Source organism: Tachypleus tridentatus, chromosome 5, assembly GCF_004210375.1.
Source record: "Tachypleus tridentatus isolate NWPU-2018 chromosome 5, ASM421037v1, whole genome shotgun sequence".
Lineage (NCBI taxonomy): Eukaryota > Metazoa > Arthropoda > Merostomata > Xiphosura > Limulidae > Tachypleus > Tachypleus tridentatus.
Window position 1 is genome coordinate 29,134,657 of NC_134829.1, and position 15,458 is coordinate 29,150,114.

The following is a 15,458-nucleotide window of genomic DNA, read 5'->3' on the forward strand; positions in this document are numbered from 1 at the left end:
TAATTACAACAATCTTGAAGTAAGAGATAAGCTGAGAAAGCATTACAGTTAAGTAAAGACAGTAAAGACCAAAAAACAAAGGACATGTACTGTTAATTTAGGCCAACTGTTTTTGTCCTATATATCCACTTCTGGTATATATATATATATTGTCCTTTGGATGTCGGACCTTCACCTGAGCTAGGGGCCTTGTGCAATGATTTATTTAAAGTTCTTATTGTAATTAAACTCATAACACGTGAATAAAATCCTTTGTCAGACACATACCTCTTATTTACTCACCTTATTTATTTATAGCTAACCCTTATTAAAACCTAAAATATAAACACTTCAAAGGTACAATCTGTGGATCAAGTTGCGTAAGAGAAACACATAACGTTTAAGTTTTTTATTGGAGGAGGGAATGTCTTGAACAACAATCAACATAATTTTTTTAACATAAAGTGACCTTCATCTTCTTGCCACAGAAAGCTACGAAGAGGTAAACAAATAAAAAGCAAATAAAGTATTTTATGTACACCGTAACCAGGGCCGATACTCTGGCGAGGTAAACGTGTTTCGAGCTATAATTTTTAGTTATATACGTTTGTGTGTGTGAGTGATTAAAGTACAAAAATACACATAAAAACCGAGGATATGATATTGATAACTTCACAGCTAGATATGACCCTGCTTGGTTCACACTAGTATTATTCAAATCAAACCGATAAAAGAAAGTAACTCTTTGATCATTCGTACTGACAAGCGACAACGCTAATCGAGTGATTGATAAAGGATAATAAACATAATGACAAATAACTCACTTATAGGTATTACATAGTGTAACATAAATGGAATTTAAGCACTTTATTCGTACCAATGTAAGAATTCCAAAAGTTGTACACGATAGCAACTTAAATAGGCTGTAAAACAATTTTTTATTCTACAGGAATTTGATATTTTTAAATAATCCCACTACTGGGTTTGTTTTGAATTTCGCGCAGAGATACACGAGGGCTATCTGCGCTAGTCGACCGTAATTTAGTAGTGTAAGACTAGAGGGAAGGCAGCTAGTCATCACCACCAACTGCCAACTCTTAGACTACTCTTCTACCAAAAAATAATGGGATTGATCGTGACATTATAACGCCCCCACGGCTGAAAGGGCGACCATGTTTGGTGTGGCGGGGATTCGTGCCCACGACCCTCGGATTACGAGTTGAGTGCCTTAACCACCTGGTCATGCCGGGCAATTTGCACAGCAAAATGTATTTAAAACTTACCTACTGCTAAATGTATGTTTCCTCTGTGTCTCTGTAAACCACAATGACAGATTGATCCTGTATATATCAGAAAACGTTTATTTTTCGTATTCACAGGTTAATGTTATTAATACTTATGTAGTGAAATAATTAGCTTCTAACTACTATTAACATTAATTATTTATCGGCGGTTAAAATTGGTGCTATAAAACAGTAATGAATTTGATATAAAAGAAGCATTAAGAAGTTATTTGCAAAATCTCTTGTAAATCTTAGTAGTCACTTTAAAGTCGTAATGGATAATACACATAAATATATGTTCATGTACTGTTTGATTTGATGACTTGCTGGTGAAAGTTAGTTTTTTCAGTTCACAAAACTCTTATTGAGATGCGTTTAAAAACCCAGTATTACAGTTGATAAATCAATGAGATCAAATCATTTTACTTTTTGTCTATATTGCATAAAGTGTGCATTTATTGAACTTTATAAGCACTGTACTGACACCTATTTAACCTAAATGAACAATTTTAAAGCTGTCTTTATTATTTGTCTTGAAACATTTCTTGTCTTTTTATAACATTGCTAAGTACGTTTTTAATGTAATATAAAATTGCTACTTTAAAGCTTTGCCATACAACATTAACTCAACGTATATTAAAAACAAAGACGTCCCATAATTATTGTTTAGTTTTAAGAATACGGAAAGAAATGTTTGACCCACGTACGACGTCTAAGGTTTCCAAACTGTTTTATCTGGGGCATTGAACTGTAGTAGATTATGAATTAAAGGATCTAAGCTGAGCCAGGCAATAGCGATAATTGGATATTCTACGCCTCAGTGATCACCTCTATACTATATATTGGCCGTTACTAGGTTGATAAACAATCTCCGAGAATTGGTCAAAAACAATGTTAGACGTTAAACAGTAAAAATAACAAAAAATAGTTAGTTCTGGTACTAACGTTTTGTCTATGGCGTGAGTCCAACTGTACTTTGGAAATGCAGTGATCTCATAATTCCTTGTGCCTTTCTTATCTAAGCACAATAATATCAGACCACTAGACGCTTTGTTGAGGGTTAACTAATAAAATATTACGAACTTATTTATTTTAAATGACTGAAAGAGAATAATAATTTAGTTTGCGAAACAATTATGAACAAAATTGTGATTGCTTTTAATAAAACTGGATCCATTTATAAAGTTGTTTTACAGCTTGAATAATACCTCTAAGAACGTTCAACCTTGCAGTTTGTAAGCTACTGGAAACATTCCTCCTACGTTCATATATTCGTCACAAGTAACCTAATTGTGATGTATGAAAATAAACTTAAATTATCGCCAAAACTTCAATATAACGAGTGAATATAACCTGAACTTTTATAAGAACAAATCTTAAAACATCTTCAAAACACTCTTTCCTCTCTTAACAACACTTCGATCCGTCATGGCCAGGTGGGTTAAATCGTTCGACTCGTAATCTGAGGGTCGCGGGTTTGAATCTCCGTTGCACCAAACATGCTCGCCCTTTCAGCCATTGGGGCATTATAACGTGACGATCAATCTCAATATTCGTTAGTAAAAGAGTAGCTCAAGAGTTGGCGATGAGTGGTGATGACTAGCTGCCTTCCCTCTAGTCTTACACTGCAAAATTAGGGACGGCTAGCGCAGATAGCCTTCGTGTAGCTTTGCGCGAAATTAAAAAAAAACAAACAAACAAAGAACAAATTGTATAGAGTTAAGAAAAAAATAACTGTAGCAGAAAACAATACTTTACTTTCACGCACACCTATATTACAGGGGATCTCGGCCAATTCCTGTAATTTTATAACAGAGAAAACTTTGGTGTCGTGTGCAAGAACTTGAAGTATCATATTAAATTGTGGAACCCCAGTAGTACAGGCGTATATCTGCGGACTTATTACGCTAGAAACCGATTTCGATACTCCTGGTTGGCAGAGAACAGATAGTCCATTGAGTAGCTTTGTGCTTAATGACGAATAACAACATTAAATTTGTGTACAAAACAGTTTAAGACTAAATAGACCAAACATAATAGAAAAATGTCGACTAAAAATTTAATACAATAAGTAAGTAAGTAAAACTTACTGTAAAAGCTGTAACTTGTATACAATACAATTAATCAGTAAGTAAACTCAAAACGAATAACTTGATGAGGTAACAATGTTCTCAACTGTTCACAGTGTAATATTTGTTGTCTAAATATGAGATAACAACGTTTTCAGCTGTTCAGAGTGTGATATTTGTTGTGTAAAGATGAGGTTACAACGTTCTCAGCTGTTCAGAGTGTGATATTTGTTGTGTAAAGATGAGGTAACAACGTTCTCAGCTGTTCACAGTTGGAAATTTGTTGTCTAAATATGAGATAACAACGTTCTCAGCTGTTCACAGTTGGAAATTTGTTGTCTAAAGATGAGGTAACAACGTCCTCAGCTGATCACTCTAGAAGATTTGTAGTCTAAAGATGGAGCAACAACGTTCTCAGCTGATCACAGTAGAAGATTTGTAGTCTAAATATGAGGTAACAACGTTTTCAGCTGTTCAGAGTGTGATATTTGTTGTGTAAAGATGAGGTAACAACGTTTTCAGCTGTTCAGAGTGTGATATTTGTTGTGTAAAGATGAGGTAACAACGTTTTCAGCTGTTCAGAGTGTGATATTTGTTGTGTAAAGATGAGGTAACAACGTTTTCAGCTGATCATAGTAGAAGATTTGTAGTCTAAATATGATAGCCCTCGTGTAGCTTCGCGCTAAATTAAAACAACAACAACAAAAACCAAACGCTTTACATCAGCATCAGATTAATCACGTGTGGATTCTTAAGCCTGAAAAATTTCCCCCAACGATTTAATCCTATCACACATTTTATCAACGATTCCTTTCTCAACAAAACTCTTTATGCAAAAATAAGTATAAAAAAATATCTCAAAACATACCATTTGTAGTATATCACGTGACCACACTTCGCACCAGGTGCGCAAGTTCTCGAGGCGAGTTCTCAGATAAGAGATCTTAATTAATATTTTTACCATAAAATGGTACATAATTTTAGAAATAAAATTGTAATCGACACAAAGAAACTTAATCTCTGTATCGAAAACCACAAAGATATATATTATTTAAATGTTTAGAAACTGACTTATGCCAAACGTAGTTAAAAAACTCGATTAAAAATACCTTTTGGTGAAGGGGGCAAACTAAATATATCATGTAAGAACGGGAACAAAGAACACAGATATAAATGTTTTCTAGCTCTTTTAGAACATATCGCCCGGTGACAGAGCGTCAGGTCTGTTTACTTACAACCCTAAAAACTAGTTTTCGATACTCATGACGGGCAAGAAACATAGATAGCTCGTTTGGTAGCTTTCGTGATGTATTTACTAATGTATATTTATTTTAATATTGATGTTTGTTTTAGTTAAATATATATTTAGAAATGCATGTAACTTATATTGTTAAATACTTGTTGTGAAATTTCCGTCTATTCTTTAAATTTGCAGAAGATTCCCGAGTGTAAGAATAAACAATGTACCACGTGTGTAAGTAAAAATGTGTTGCCAACTGATTTTTCGAGAACCTCGCCTTAACGTTTGTAAATCCCAACACGCGGAGAGACAATACTGTTTCTCAGAATGGCTGATATGAGCATTAACACTTTTATTGATAAGCAGAGAACAACGTTTCGACCTTCCTAGGACATCTTCAGGTTAACAGAGATAACAAAGTGCTAATACCCATACCAGCCGTTCTGAGATACATTTTTTATTTCAAGTGTGTTTCTTCTCATCAAGACTTTTGTATTGTTGGTTTGCTCCAGTTACTATACTATAAACTTCAGAAGCTATAATTGTGATAAACGCTCATTAATCAGAAAGCTACAGATATTTGACCAGGAATATTTATAGATTTCAAACATTACGAACGTCAGTGAATCAGCTTTGGACGTTAATATTTCTAGGAGAACTTTAGATACGTAACACTTTGTGCTTAGCTTCAACATAATAACAAACAGTCAAGTAAGAGTTACTAAAAGCTGTAGATTAAACCTAAGTTATTGGTTAAGCCGAACGATTTTCCGACTATATTGGCACAGTATCCCAGTATTAAAAAAAAAAAAAAATGATTATTCATATTTTAACTTCACATTTTGAGCGCTTGATTCTTATGGTTCTTCACTCTGTGAGGAAGTTGAAAACGTTTGAATTTATCTTGTTCTATTTCTTCACTTTTTTTTTTCTCTAGGATGTGATTTTAACCAGTGGCTGTTCTCAAGCATTGGACATGTGCATCACTGTGTTGGGCAATCCGGGTCAAAATATCCTCGTTCCTAGGCCTGGTTTCCCACTTTACCGTACACTGGCTGAAGGAGTAGGGATAGAGCTTAAATATTACAATCTTTTGGTAGGGTTTTTAACACTCCTTAAACGATAAACGGTAAACATTAACGTTTGAAATAGTATACTATTTTAGAATGCATAAATAATGTGCTAAAAGTAAATCTGCACAGTTAATTCTAACTCGGACTGTGTTTTTACAACTGTTTTTTATTGTTTCGTAGTTTTAAATGAAACTGCAAAGTGTAATTTTATAATTCGCTTAGTTATTATGAAACCACTATTCACCAATTTTATTGTTTCTAATGCTTTGCAATACCATTTAGCTGAAAACAACAACAACAAACAAAACAACGACTAATGTATTTGCAAAAGTTCTTACTACAGGATTTATTTTAAAGCCAAATAAATTCGAAACTTCATTCCTTTTTCCCAGGGGGACAGCACTAAGTTTATATACTTACAACGTTAAAATCCGGGGCGTAGTTCTCGGCAGTGGACACAGCAGATAGCTCAATGTGGCTTTTCTCTGAAACAAACAAACAAGTTCTACCCCTATCGGTGCCAATTGAAATTACGTTTGTAATGACATTCTAGATTAAGAACTACAGAATTAAAAATGTGAAGCTGTTTGGGTGGTAGACATAATTCATTAACTGACAACTGAGTGACTGTATTGAACCGAATATGGGTTTACCGATGCTGAAATAGTGAATTTTCAGCTAGGTGTGTTTATTGGCTTCGGATATTCTTGCAAGTCTATGCAAAGGCTATCTGTACTAGCCATCCACACCTTGGAATTCATAGAAGGCGGCACCAAGTGCAATCTTTTTTACTCCTCTAATGGAATAGCGGGATTTGCCGTCTCTTGTAATGTACCCATGTCTCCAAAGAATCGAACGCAAAATTGTTGCAACTACGCTAGCCCTTGGCTTCCAGATTCACATATAACAACTTTAAGTCATTAGGCTACGTCCTGTCAGTTCGCATAGAGTTAAAGTTGAGCCTGTGTTTAACAAATTGGAAAAGTAAAAACTGTACACTTCATCAGCAGTCCGTAATTTTGAGATGACAGACAAGAGGGAAGGAAACTAGTCAACAGCACCCATCATGAACCCTTGAGATACTCTTATAGCATAGTGAACGCAAACTAACGTGGCAGGGGTTTAGTTTAGAGAGAGAGAAATCAGAAGAGTTCTCTCTCCAACTGGGGTGTTCAGGAACGTTGTGGTTCCTCTTTGTCCCCTTATGTGAGAAATTGTTAAAATGTCCGTGGGTTTTTTTTTAAATTCTTTTAATGTTTTTGAGGTGGAGTGGGGTATTTATGAGAGAGAGGAAAGACGGGAGAACTTGACGAGAGCAGCATAAGTGAAGTGAGCCAGACCTTGGCCCGAGAATGGAATACACTGGCGGCTTGCGAATAGCTTTAAAATTTACTATGGCTGGATAACCTGTGACTGGGTAAACAGCCTTTTCAGAATGAGGCTGGGACCTACAGATCCGATGCCAGAGATTTTGCTGTGGGGAAACGGGAGTACCCCGAGAAAACCCACTTTCACGGCCTGTGCGCCGAAAAATCTACCAAGACCGTGCCCTGAAGTTGCTGGGATGAAAAAAAAAAATAAAAAAAAAAAAAAAAACTCATGAACTGTAACGGTGGTATACATGAAAACTGTTAGCTGCGGTCTTGTAGATCGGATGGTATCTTCGTCATAAACTTGTTTTCACATTTGAAGCTCATTGGTGCAAATGAAAAACGTGGTCTCGGTGGTGGAACAACTGGCTGTTCTTCGGTGAGTTGTTCTTCGCTGGTCTGTGATGCTTTGTTTCTTCTTGTGATTTTAGTTTGAGTTTTCTGCGTGGAGGTAGTTTGTTTTTCAGTTTGAACTGTCGCGTCGATGGTTACCTTGGTAATGGTTTGAGTCTGGCTGGTTGTTAAATTCTGTGGAACTTGAATTGAAGTCTGGCATGATCTGTCCTCTTTCTTTCTTAGGTTGCTGACACTTGGCGAGTTGTTAGCAGAGGGAGTTGACGTCTTCTGGGTCGAGTTATCTGTATCTGTCTTCGTGTTTCTTCTGGTTAGATCTGGACTCGGCGGTATTTTTGTAGTTTCTTGTTGGTAGTTGTACGTTGATTGTTTCTGATGTCTGGATGCTTTGTTTGACCAAGTGTTGAAAGGTCGTCGATGCGGACGTTCGGCTCTGAAGTGGAATATGTGATAATAACAGCCGTCACGTAAAATATAGTCAGCACTGTGCTTCGACGTTGTCACTATCTTCATAAAGTACGTAGGCAGGTTAGCGTTTTTAGAAAAAATTGGTGAACAGCATATACATTGGCTTGGATTTGAGGTCTATGGCTTGTTTGATTTCTTCTGGTTCTATTGATGGGTCGACGCCCCCCTGAGGAATATTGAATAAAGACTGACTGGACTTTTAGTAGGGGAACAACTTACATTAAATTCGGTGTTCCATGGTTGGCAAAGATAAATTTGCTCTATAGTAGTGGCTGGTTGGATGAGGATTCCGCCCCGGCGTAAAATTCGGGTCCTGGACGGTTCAATGGTTGCCCCTGGCTTGGCTCGGGCGATCAACGTGGCGACTTGAAGAGGCGTGAGGTTCGGCGGTAGGCCGTCGACGATTACCGGCGGTACTAACGGCCTGACTGGCGAGGATGAACGTTTCGTTCTAAATAGCATATTGGCAGAGATATTAGCACGTCTGACTTGCTCAGTGACTAGCTCTGGACTCTCGTCAACGTTTGGCATAGTGAAACTTAACTGGTACTCTTATAACACACTCGTGGTCCCATATTGCGGAAAATGATTTTGAGGTAACAGGACCCGCATGTGTGATAAATTAAACGTTCCCCTTTCATTTTTTAGCCCGAACAGAAATGGGAAGTAGGTTTAGCCGAGTTGCAAAATCAGAGTAACTATAGTAAAAGATCTTTTGTTAAAAATACCGTTCCGTTGTTCTTTTCTAGCCCAAACAGAAGTGGGAGGTGGATCTAGCAGATTTGGAAAACCAAATTGACGATAACACAGTTGCAATCATTGTCAACAACCCTTCTAATCCTTGTGGGTCGGTGTTCTCCAGGAATCATTTACAAGCAATTCTAGATGTCGCTGCCAGGAAAGTTGTTCCGATAATTGCAGATGAGATTTATGAACATTTCGTAAGTTTTAGCAGCATTCGCACGAAACTCCCTTTTTTGCGTTTAGATAATAATACCTGATTAATAGTCTCTCGGTAAATCTGTTGCATGTGTGTGTGTGTTGGTGTTAAGTATGCGATCTGTGTCTTTCGAGATTATAGAAAAAAAGATAACGCTTAGTTTAATCGCAAAATTCTTCGTAAAATTGCAACGTCGCATTAAAGTTACTATTAATGAGTTCAGTTTTAAAAATATAAATTTTTACTTTTTATTATTGTTCTTTGTAAGAATTATTTCATTTGTATTCAGGTATTCCCTGGGCAGAGTTACTACTCTATTGCTTCTCTGTCGACTGAAGTACCAATACTTTCGTGCAGTGGTTTGACTAAAAGGTATACAAGTTTATTCTTGGTTAAGAAACATCACCGTATTTGGTTAATTATAACCCTCATGCTTAGTTTCAATTGAAGAAAGTAAGGTTTACATTTATTTGAAATTTCAGATGAATGAAATAAACAAAAAATACTATACTCTTAGAAACTGAAGATAATATTACCTAGTGTTAAGACAATAATTCACACTCTGAGAAACTGAAAGCTTTTTACCTAATGATTAAACAGTATCTCCTACATTCTGAACAGCTGAGAATGTTATTACCTAATGAATATTGTTAGGTAATAATTGCACAATAACTTACTTACTATCTGTTCTTTGCCAACCAGGGTTATCGAAATCGGTTTCTAGCGTTATAACTCCGCAGATATACCCCTGTGCCACTGAAGTGCCACAAATTTGATATGATACTTCAAGTTCTTGGATACGACACCAAAGTTTTCTCTGTTATAAAATTACAGCAATTGGCCGAGATCCCCTGTAATATGAGTGTGCGTGAAAGTAAAACAATATTTTTTGCTAGTTATTTTTTCTTAACTCTATACATTTTTTCTTTGTTTTTGCTTTTTTTTAATTTCGCGCAAAGCTACACGAGGGCTATCTGCGCTAGCCGTCCATAATTTTGCAGAGTAAGACTAGAGGGAAGGCAGCTAGTCATCACCACCCACAGCCACTCTTGAGCCACTCTTTTACCAACGAATAGTGGGATTTATCGTCCCATTATAATGCCCCCATGGCTGAAAGGGCGAGCATGTTTGGTGCGACCGGGATTCGAACCTGCGACCCTCAGATTACGAGTCGAACTTTTTAACCCACCTGGCCATGCCGGGCCAAATTTGTTCTTATTCGTAATTTTCGAAAAGTGTTTTAAGTCTAACTTGTAAAAGCTAACTTACTATTGGTTTGTAATTTAATTGGTAATTATTAGACGTTTTATTGAATGTGAAACGTGTTTGTAAATTGTGAGTAAACAATTCTCTCTTAGCCAGTATTCAAGTAAATAAATGCTTATTACATTTCATGAGCAGCTAGCCTCACACACAATAGAAAATAATAAACTATTCTGATATCTACATTAAACTGATATATTTTGGAAATAATAAAAATACAGTGAGATACCCAAAGTGTTTCTAAAATTTTGACATTTTGTTTTTCTTTTCTTCTCAGGTTTCTAGTCCCAGGGTGGAGGTTAGGATGGATAACCATTCATGACAGAAATAATATATTTGGTCATGGTGTGAGTATATATATATATATATTATGTCTTAACTCTCATAGTAAAGGAAATCTCGTTTTGATAACCGTGAAACTAGGTTTGGTCTGTTGATTGGAAAATGAAAAGGCTTTGCGACCCTTACTAAGTGAACACAGATATTCTATAGCTTGTTTATAAAAGTAAGAAATATCTAATGATCTGAAAGGAAAGAGATGTGTTCAGTGGTCTCTTGTCCTATCAAGACTGATTTGAATTTCTCCAACAAAATAAGACTCCGACAAAATAAGAAACGTGTTAATGTCATTAAACTGTATTCACTTAGAAAAACTAATAAAGAAATATAATTAATAATGTTGACACATTCATAAGCAAGTAAATAAAAGTGTGAATAGAGAAAATCATTTGTTTTGACTTTATTCTAATACAATGAATATTTCTGCACTAACATACGTACAGTATAACTGTAGAAATACAGGGTGTACCAAAGAGAGATATCTCATGAATTCTTGTGGAAGGAATATAAGGCACTAGCTGACGTTAGTAAAGGTTAAGGTGTTCTAACTGACATGCTTGGAAGCCAGATTTTTTATAACTGGCAGTGGTAAAAGTTCTAATGTACATTGTTCTAACGATCATCCTTGGAAGCCAAGTGTTCTATTTTGGTGATGTCCTTTTGTATCGTTAATACAATATATTCTTTCTATGTAAAGTAGATGGGATATCACCCTGTACTTTGTCAATACCTAATTGAAGTTTTTTCCGTAGGACCTCTAAGAAACTTTCCTCTAATACACACACACACACACACACACATGTATATATACGAACAAACAGAATAATTAGAAGGAAAGTGTATAGTGATTTACAGACTTGGTAATAGTTTATAGATCGATGCTGTTTTCAGAATCCTCAGTTTTCTCATTTATATAAGAAGAATATTTATATGTAACAATTAATCCTCGATTCATTTTATCTTTAATATTAATTTTACTCAAGAGGATGCATGTAACCTTTGAACTACCGATGGATAGATCTCATCGACTTTCCAATATATTTTACACTGAAAATTAGATAATTTAGCCATAAACATGAAATAATAAGTCAATATCATGTAATACATGGATTTCATAAATTGTGTGTATTAATTTAAGGGTTAATACCACGGCTTAGTGCTTTTTAGCTGATGGTGAATGGTCGATAGAAACGGAAATCTTAATATTATAATATAGCTATTTGCTAACAGACTTAAATTTCATGCATTTTTGCGACCACTTGTTAGAAGTAAAACGTTCTGTTAAAAGTTATACGTTATTATTTTTCAGTAACACAAAGCTACGTTTGCATCACAAATAATTATACTGTTGTATTACAGATACCAAGAGCGTTGCAGATGCTTAGCCAGAGGATCATGGGATGTAGTACTTTAATCCAAGGAGCGCTGCCGGTTATTTTAAGTCGAACTCCTCAGCAGTTTCATAGCACAACTGTACAAAGAGTTAGGGTAATCTCTATCTGTAGTAAATTTAAATTGAAAATTTCCAAAACTATAAGATATAAGTACATAATTTGTATTTGTGGCAGGCTTTATTAAATAAATTTTAAAAATAATAGAATACAAACTACGTAATGTATTCGGGTGATATATGTATTTGTAGTATCTGTGTAAATGAACCTTAATATAAAAGTATAGAAACGGTGAACCATATCTGTTGAGGAATTTGTTAATCAAGTAGAAAACGCATCAATGCAATAGCATATGGTGTAATTGAGTTAAGTTATATATGTTTTAGGCTGTGTTAAAGAATTAAATATGCCTCTCTGTGGTACTACAGAATGTATTAAAGTGATGTATATTTGTTGCATCTTATGGAGGATGTTTCTTATTCTGTTACAGAGTAATGCTGAATTGTGTTACAGTGCCCTCTCTGAAGTTCCTGGTTTAAATCCAATCATGCCAGCCGGAGCTATGTATATGATGGTAAGTACACAAAAAATACACTTTGTTTGTCTATGAACGGGATTATTGCAAGTAACTGATTGTTAAATATTTTTGTTACTATTTTTACTGAGGGCTATGGAAAATTCTACAACTAAAGTTATTTTTGGGGTTGAAATTAAAACTGGATTGGAAGTTTCATGGTTTGCATCTCGTTATTGCTAAAATCAATTTCCGCTCCTCAGTTTTGGGCTATAAAAATGATGTTCAAAATGTCCCTTTTCGATGAAAGTTTCCCACGAATTGGCAGTGAGTAGTGCTCACCAACTACTTTCTCTGTAGTCTTTCACTTCAAAATTAGGGGCAGCTGGCGTAGATAACCATATAGCAGCTTTGCGCGAAGATCAACAATAAACAAAAAGTTTAAAGATTCTATGTGGCTGATACATCTGAGACTTTAATACATTTTGAATCCTGTAAGAAAAGTTAGTTTGTTACTTGATAAATAAATATTTATTACAAGAGTTTGATAAAAGGATTTGGAAAGAATTTACGTGTTTTGTGACAGAAGAAATTCAAAATATACAACTTTTTTCTCAACTTAGATTAACGAAGCTCGAGATTTTTATTAAATCACTTAGCAAAAATCTGTAAACTAAACATGTTTATATGTCTATAATAATGGTTAACCTCGGGTCTGTGTAAATGTCCAAATTACTAATCTAAAAGACGTGTTAAGCTTTTATCTACTATTTGCAAATTATGACAACTTATATATATATATTTAACCATGAATTTCGTTTATTAAATCACGTGCAAAGCTACTCGAGGGTTTGGTTTATTTTGAATTTCGTTCAAAGTTACACGAAAGATACCTGCACTACCCGACCATAATTTATTAGTGTAAGACAAGAGGGAAGGCAGCTAGTCATCACCACCCACCGTCAACTCTTGGGCTACATTTTAAATAACGAATAGTGAGATTGATCTTCACATTATAGCGCCCCATGGCTGAAAGGGCAAATATGTTAGGTGTGGCGGGGATTGGAACTCGATCCTCAGATTACTAGAAGAGTCCCCTGACCACCTGGGCAACCTTTATGGAAGTCAAGACGTTTACTTTGTTTAAAGAACATGAAAAGGCTATCCATTATTCAAAATAAATTAAAACTTTGTGAGAACTAAAATGGTATTATTAAGTGAATTAGGAAAGAAACCACTGCAAACCAAGAGATTCTTCTCACAAAAAGGGTTGATTTAGCTATAAAATATGGGAGCAATTTAAACCAACCAATGAGATATATCGAATTACAAACAAGTTTAGTGTAAAAGTTGAATCAAAAAAGGTGACAAAAAAAAAAAGCATAGAAGCAACGATTTTAAAATACATGTCCTTTCTGAAACTATTTAGATATTAGTTTGGGATCATTGTCTTAGGTAATTTGTATATAAGAAACACTATAAAATTGAATTTAATTGTATGGTTTTACATAACTGTGGAAAGTTGTAAAGGTAAATAGATTTTTCACTATATATTGTGTAATTCAGAAAGGTTTGAGATTCACATCTCTGTTTCACATAAAGTGTTAAAAAAATCTTTACTTTTATCAACCTAAAATTTGGAAGATTTCTGTGAACCTCTCACAATTGAACCAAATTAAAACCGTGGTTAACTTTCGTTTACAGGTGGGGATTGACATGAATCGTTTCCCAGAGTTTAGAAGTGATGTAGACTTTGTAGAGCGACTAATCAGTGAAGAATCTGTCTTCTGTCTTCCAGGAGTGGTAAGTGTCGAAGTTTTCATATCTTATGGGGTAGCCATCTTTGACGGACATCAAAATAAGCTTATTTAAAGATCAGCGATCAGATGCTTTAGCGCGAAAACTGAGTTAATCAAAATTCAATACACATTATCCGTTATACGATTAATACAACAGGGTTCGGTTTAGCCCAGCGAGATTACAGCATTTAAAATAATGTCAAGCCATTAAACCGACTAGATAACAACATCCAGATATACAAGAGTTCAACTTAGCCTAGCAACATTACAGCGTCGAAATATTCAAACAAGATTACATTAAGACTGAATAGATGACAACATTCAAACATACGAAAAGAGTTCATTAGGTCGACTACATTAGAACATCCAGAAATACAATAATGTTTCATTGGGCCGATTAGAATACTAGTTCTAAACGTACAATGAGAGCTCATTAGGTTGACTAGATTACAGCATCTTAAAATACAACAAGATTTCATTAGGTCAACTACATTACAGAATCGAAAAATACAATAAGGTTTTATTAAACCGATAATATTATTCATCCAAAGCGGGATAATAACTCATTAGTGTGACTAGATAACATACTCCAAAAATACAGTAAGAGGTGTTAGACTGATTGGATTACATTACCTAAAAAATACAACGAAAGTTAATTAGGCCAGATAGATTACAACTTCCAAAAGTGCAGTGATAGTTCAAAAATACACTTAAGAGTAATAGACTGACTAGATTACTGACTCAATAAATATGAGAACAATTATTAGCTGACTAGATTGCAGCATCCAAAAACACCACAAAAATTTGTTGACTAGATTATACACTCCAAAAATACAATAGAAGCTCCTCAGAACGACTAGAGTACACACTCCAAAAATACAATAGGAGGTCATTAGGACGACTAGAACACACACTCAAAATGTATAGTTTGTGGGTTTACATATAATATCAAATTCAGTAATTTTAAGTTTTTAACTGTTACACAACTTTCTGTAAAGGACTGATCAAAATAATTTAATGAAATATCTCATCTTCTTTGTAAAATACATTCAGAACCCTTGAAGTAATTATCTAAATGTTCTTGGAATACTGAAAGTATGTTAGTTTATATATTTTTGTATGATTCACATGCTATTAGAGTAACCAGTAGTAAGCCATTAATAACCCATAAACAAATATATAAGCCAACGAGATTATAATGTTAAGGGGGAAATGCCCAAGTATCTCCTAAACTGTTGTACTCCATCTAACCACGTATTTCCTAAGTTGTTGCATTCAGTCTAAGCACAACACTTTCTAAGCTGTTGTACTTCACCTAAACACGTTCTTTCCAAGCTTTTGTATTTCATCTAAACACGCGCTTTACGAACTGTTGT

General features: G+C 35.0%; 1 protein-coding gene across 3 annotated transcripts in view; it reads left to right on the plus strand.

Moving 5' to 3' along the window:
* LOC143250821 (tyrosine aminotransferase-like) overlaps positions 1-15,458 on the plus strand; it is a 49,312-nt gene that overhangs the window by 27,624 nt on the left and 6,230 nt on the right. For all 3 annotated transcript variants that reach the window (XM_076501872.1, XM_076501873.1, XM_076501871.1), the window contains 7 exons: positions 5,509-5,667; positions 8,586-8,777; positions 9,066-9,148; positions 10,317-10,386; positions 11,738-11,866; positions 12,260-12,343; positions 13,988-14,086. In XM_076501872.1, the coding sequence (XP_076357987.1) occupies positions 5,509-5,667; positions 8,586-8,777; positions 9,066-9,148; positions 10,317-10,386; positions 11,738-11,866; positions 12,260-12,343; positions 13,988-14,086 (816 nt within the window). The remainder of the gene's footprint in view (positions 1-5,508; positions 5,668-8,585; positions 8,778-9,065; positions 9,149-10,316; positions 10,387-11,737; positions 11,867-12,259; positions 12,344-13,987; positions 14,087-15,458) is intronic.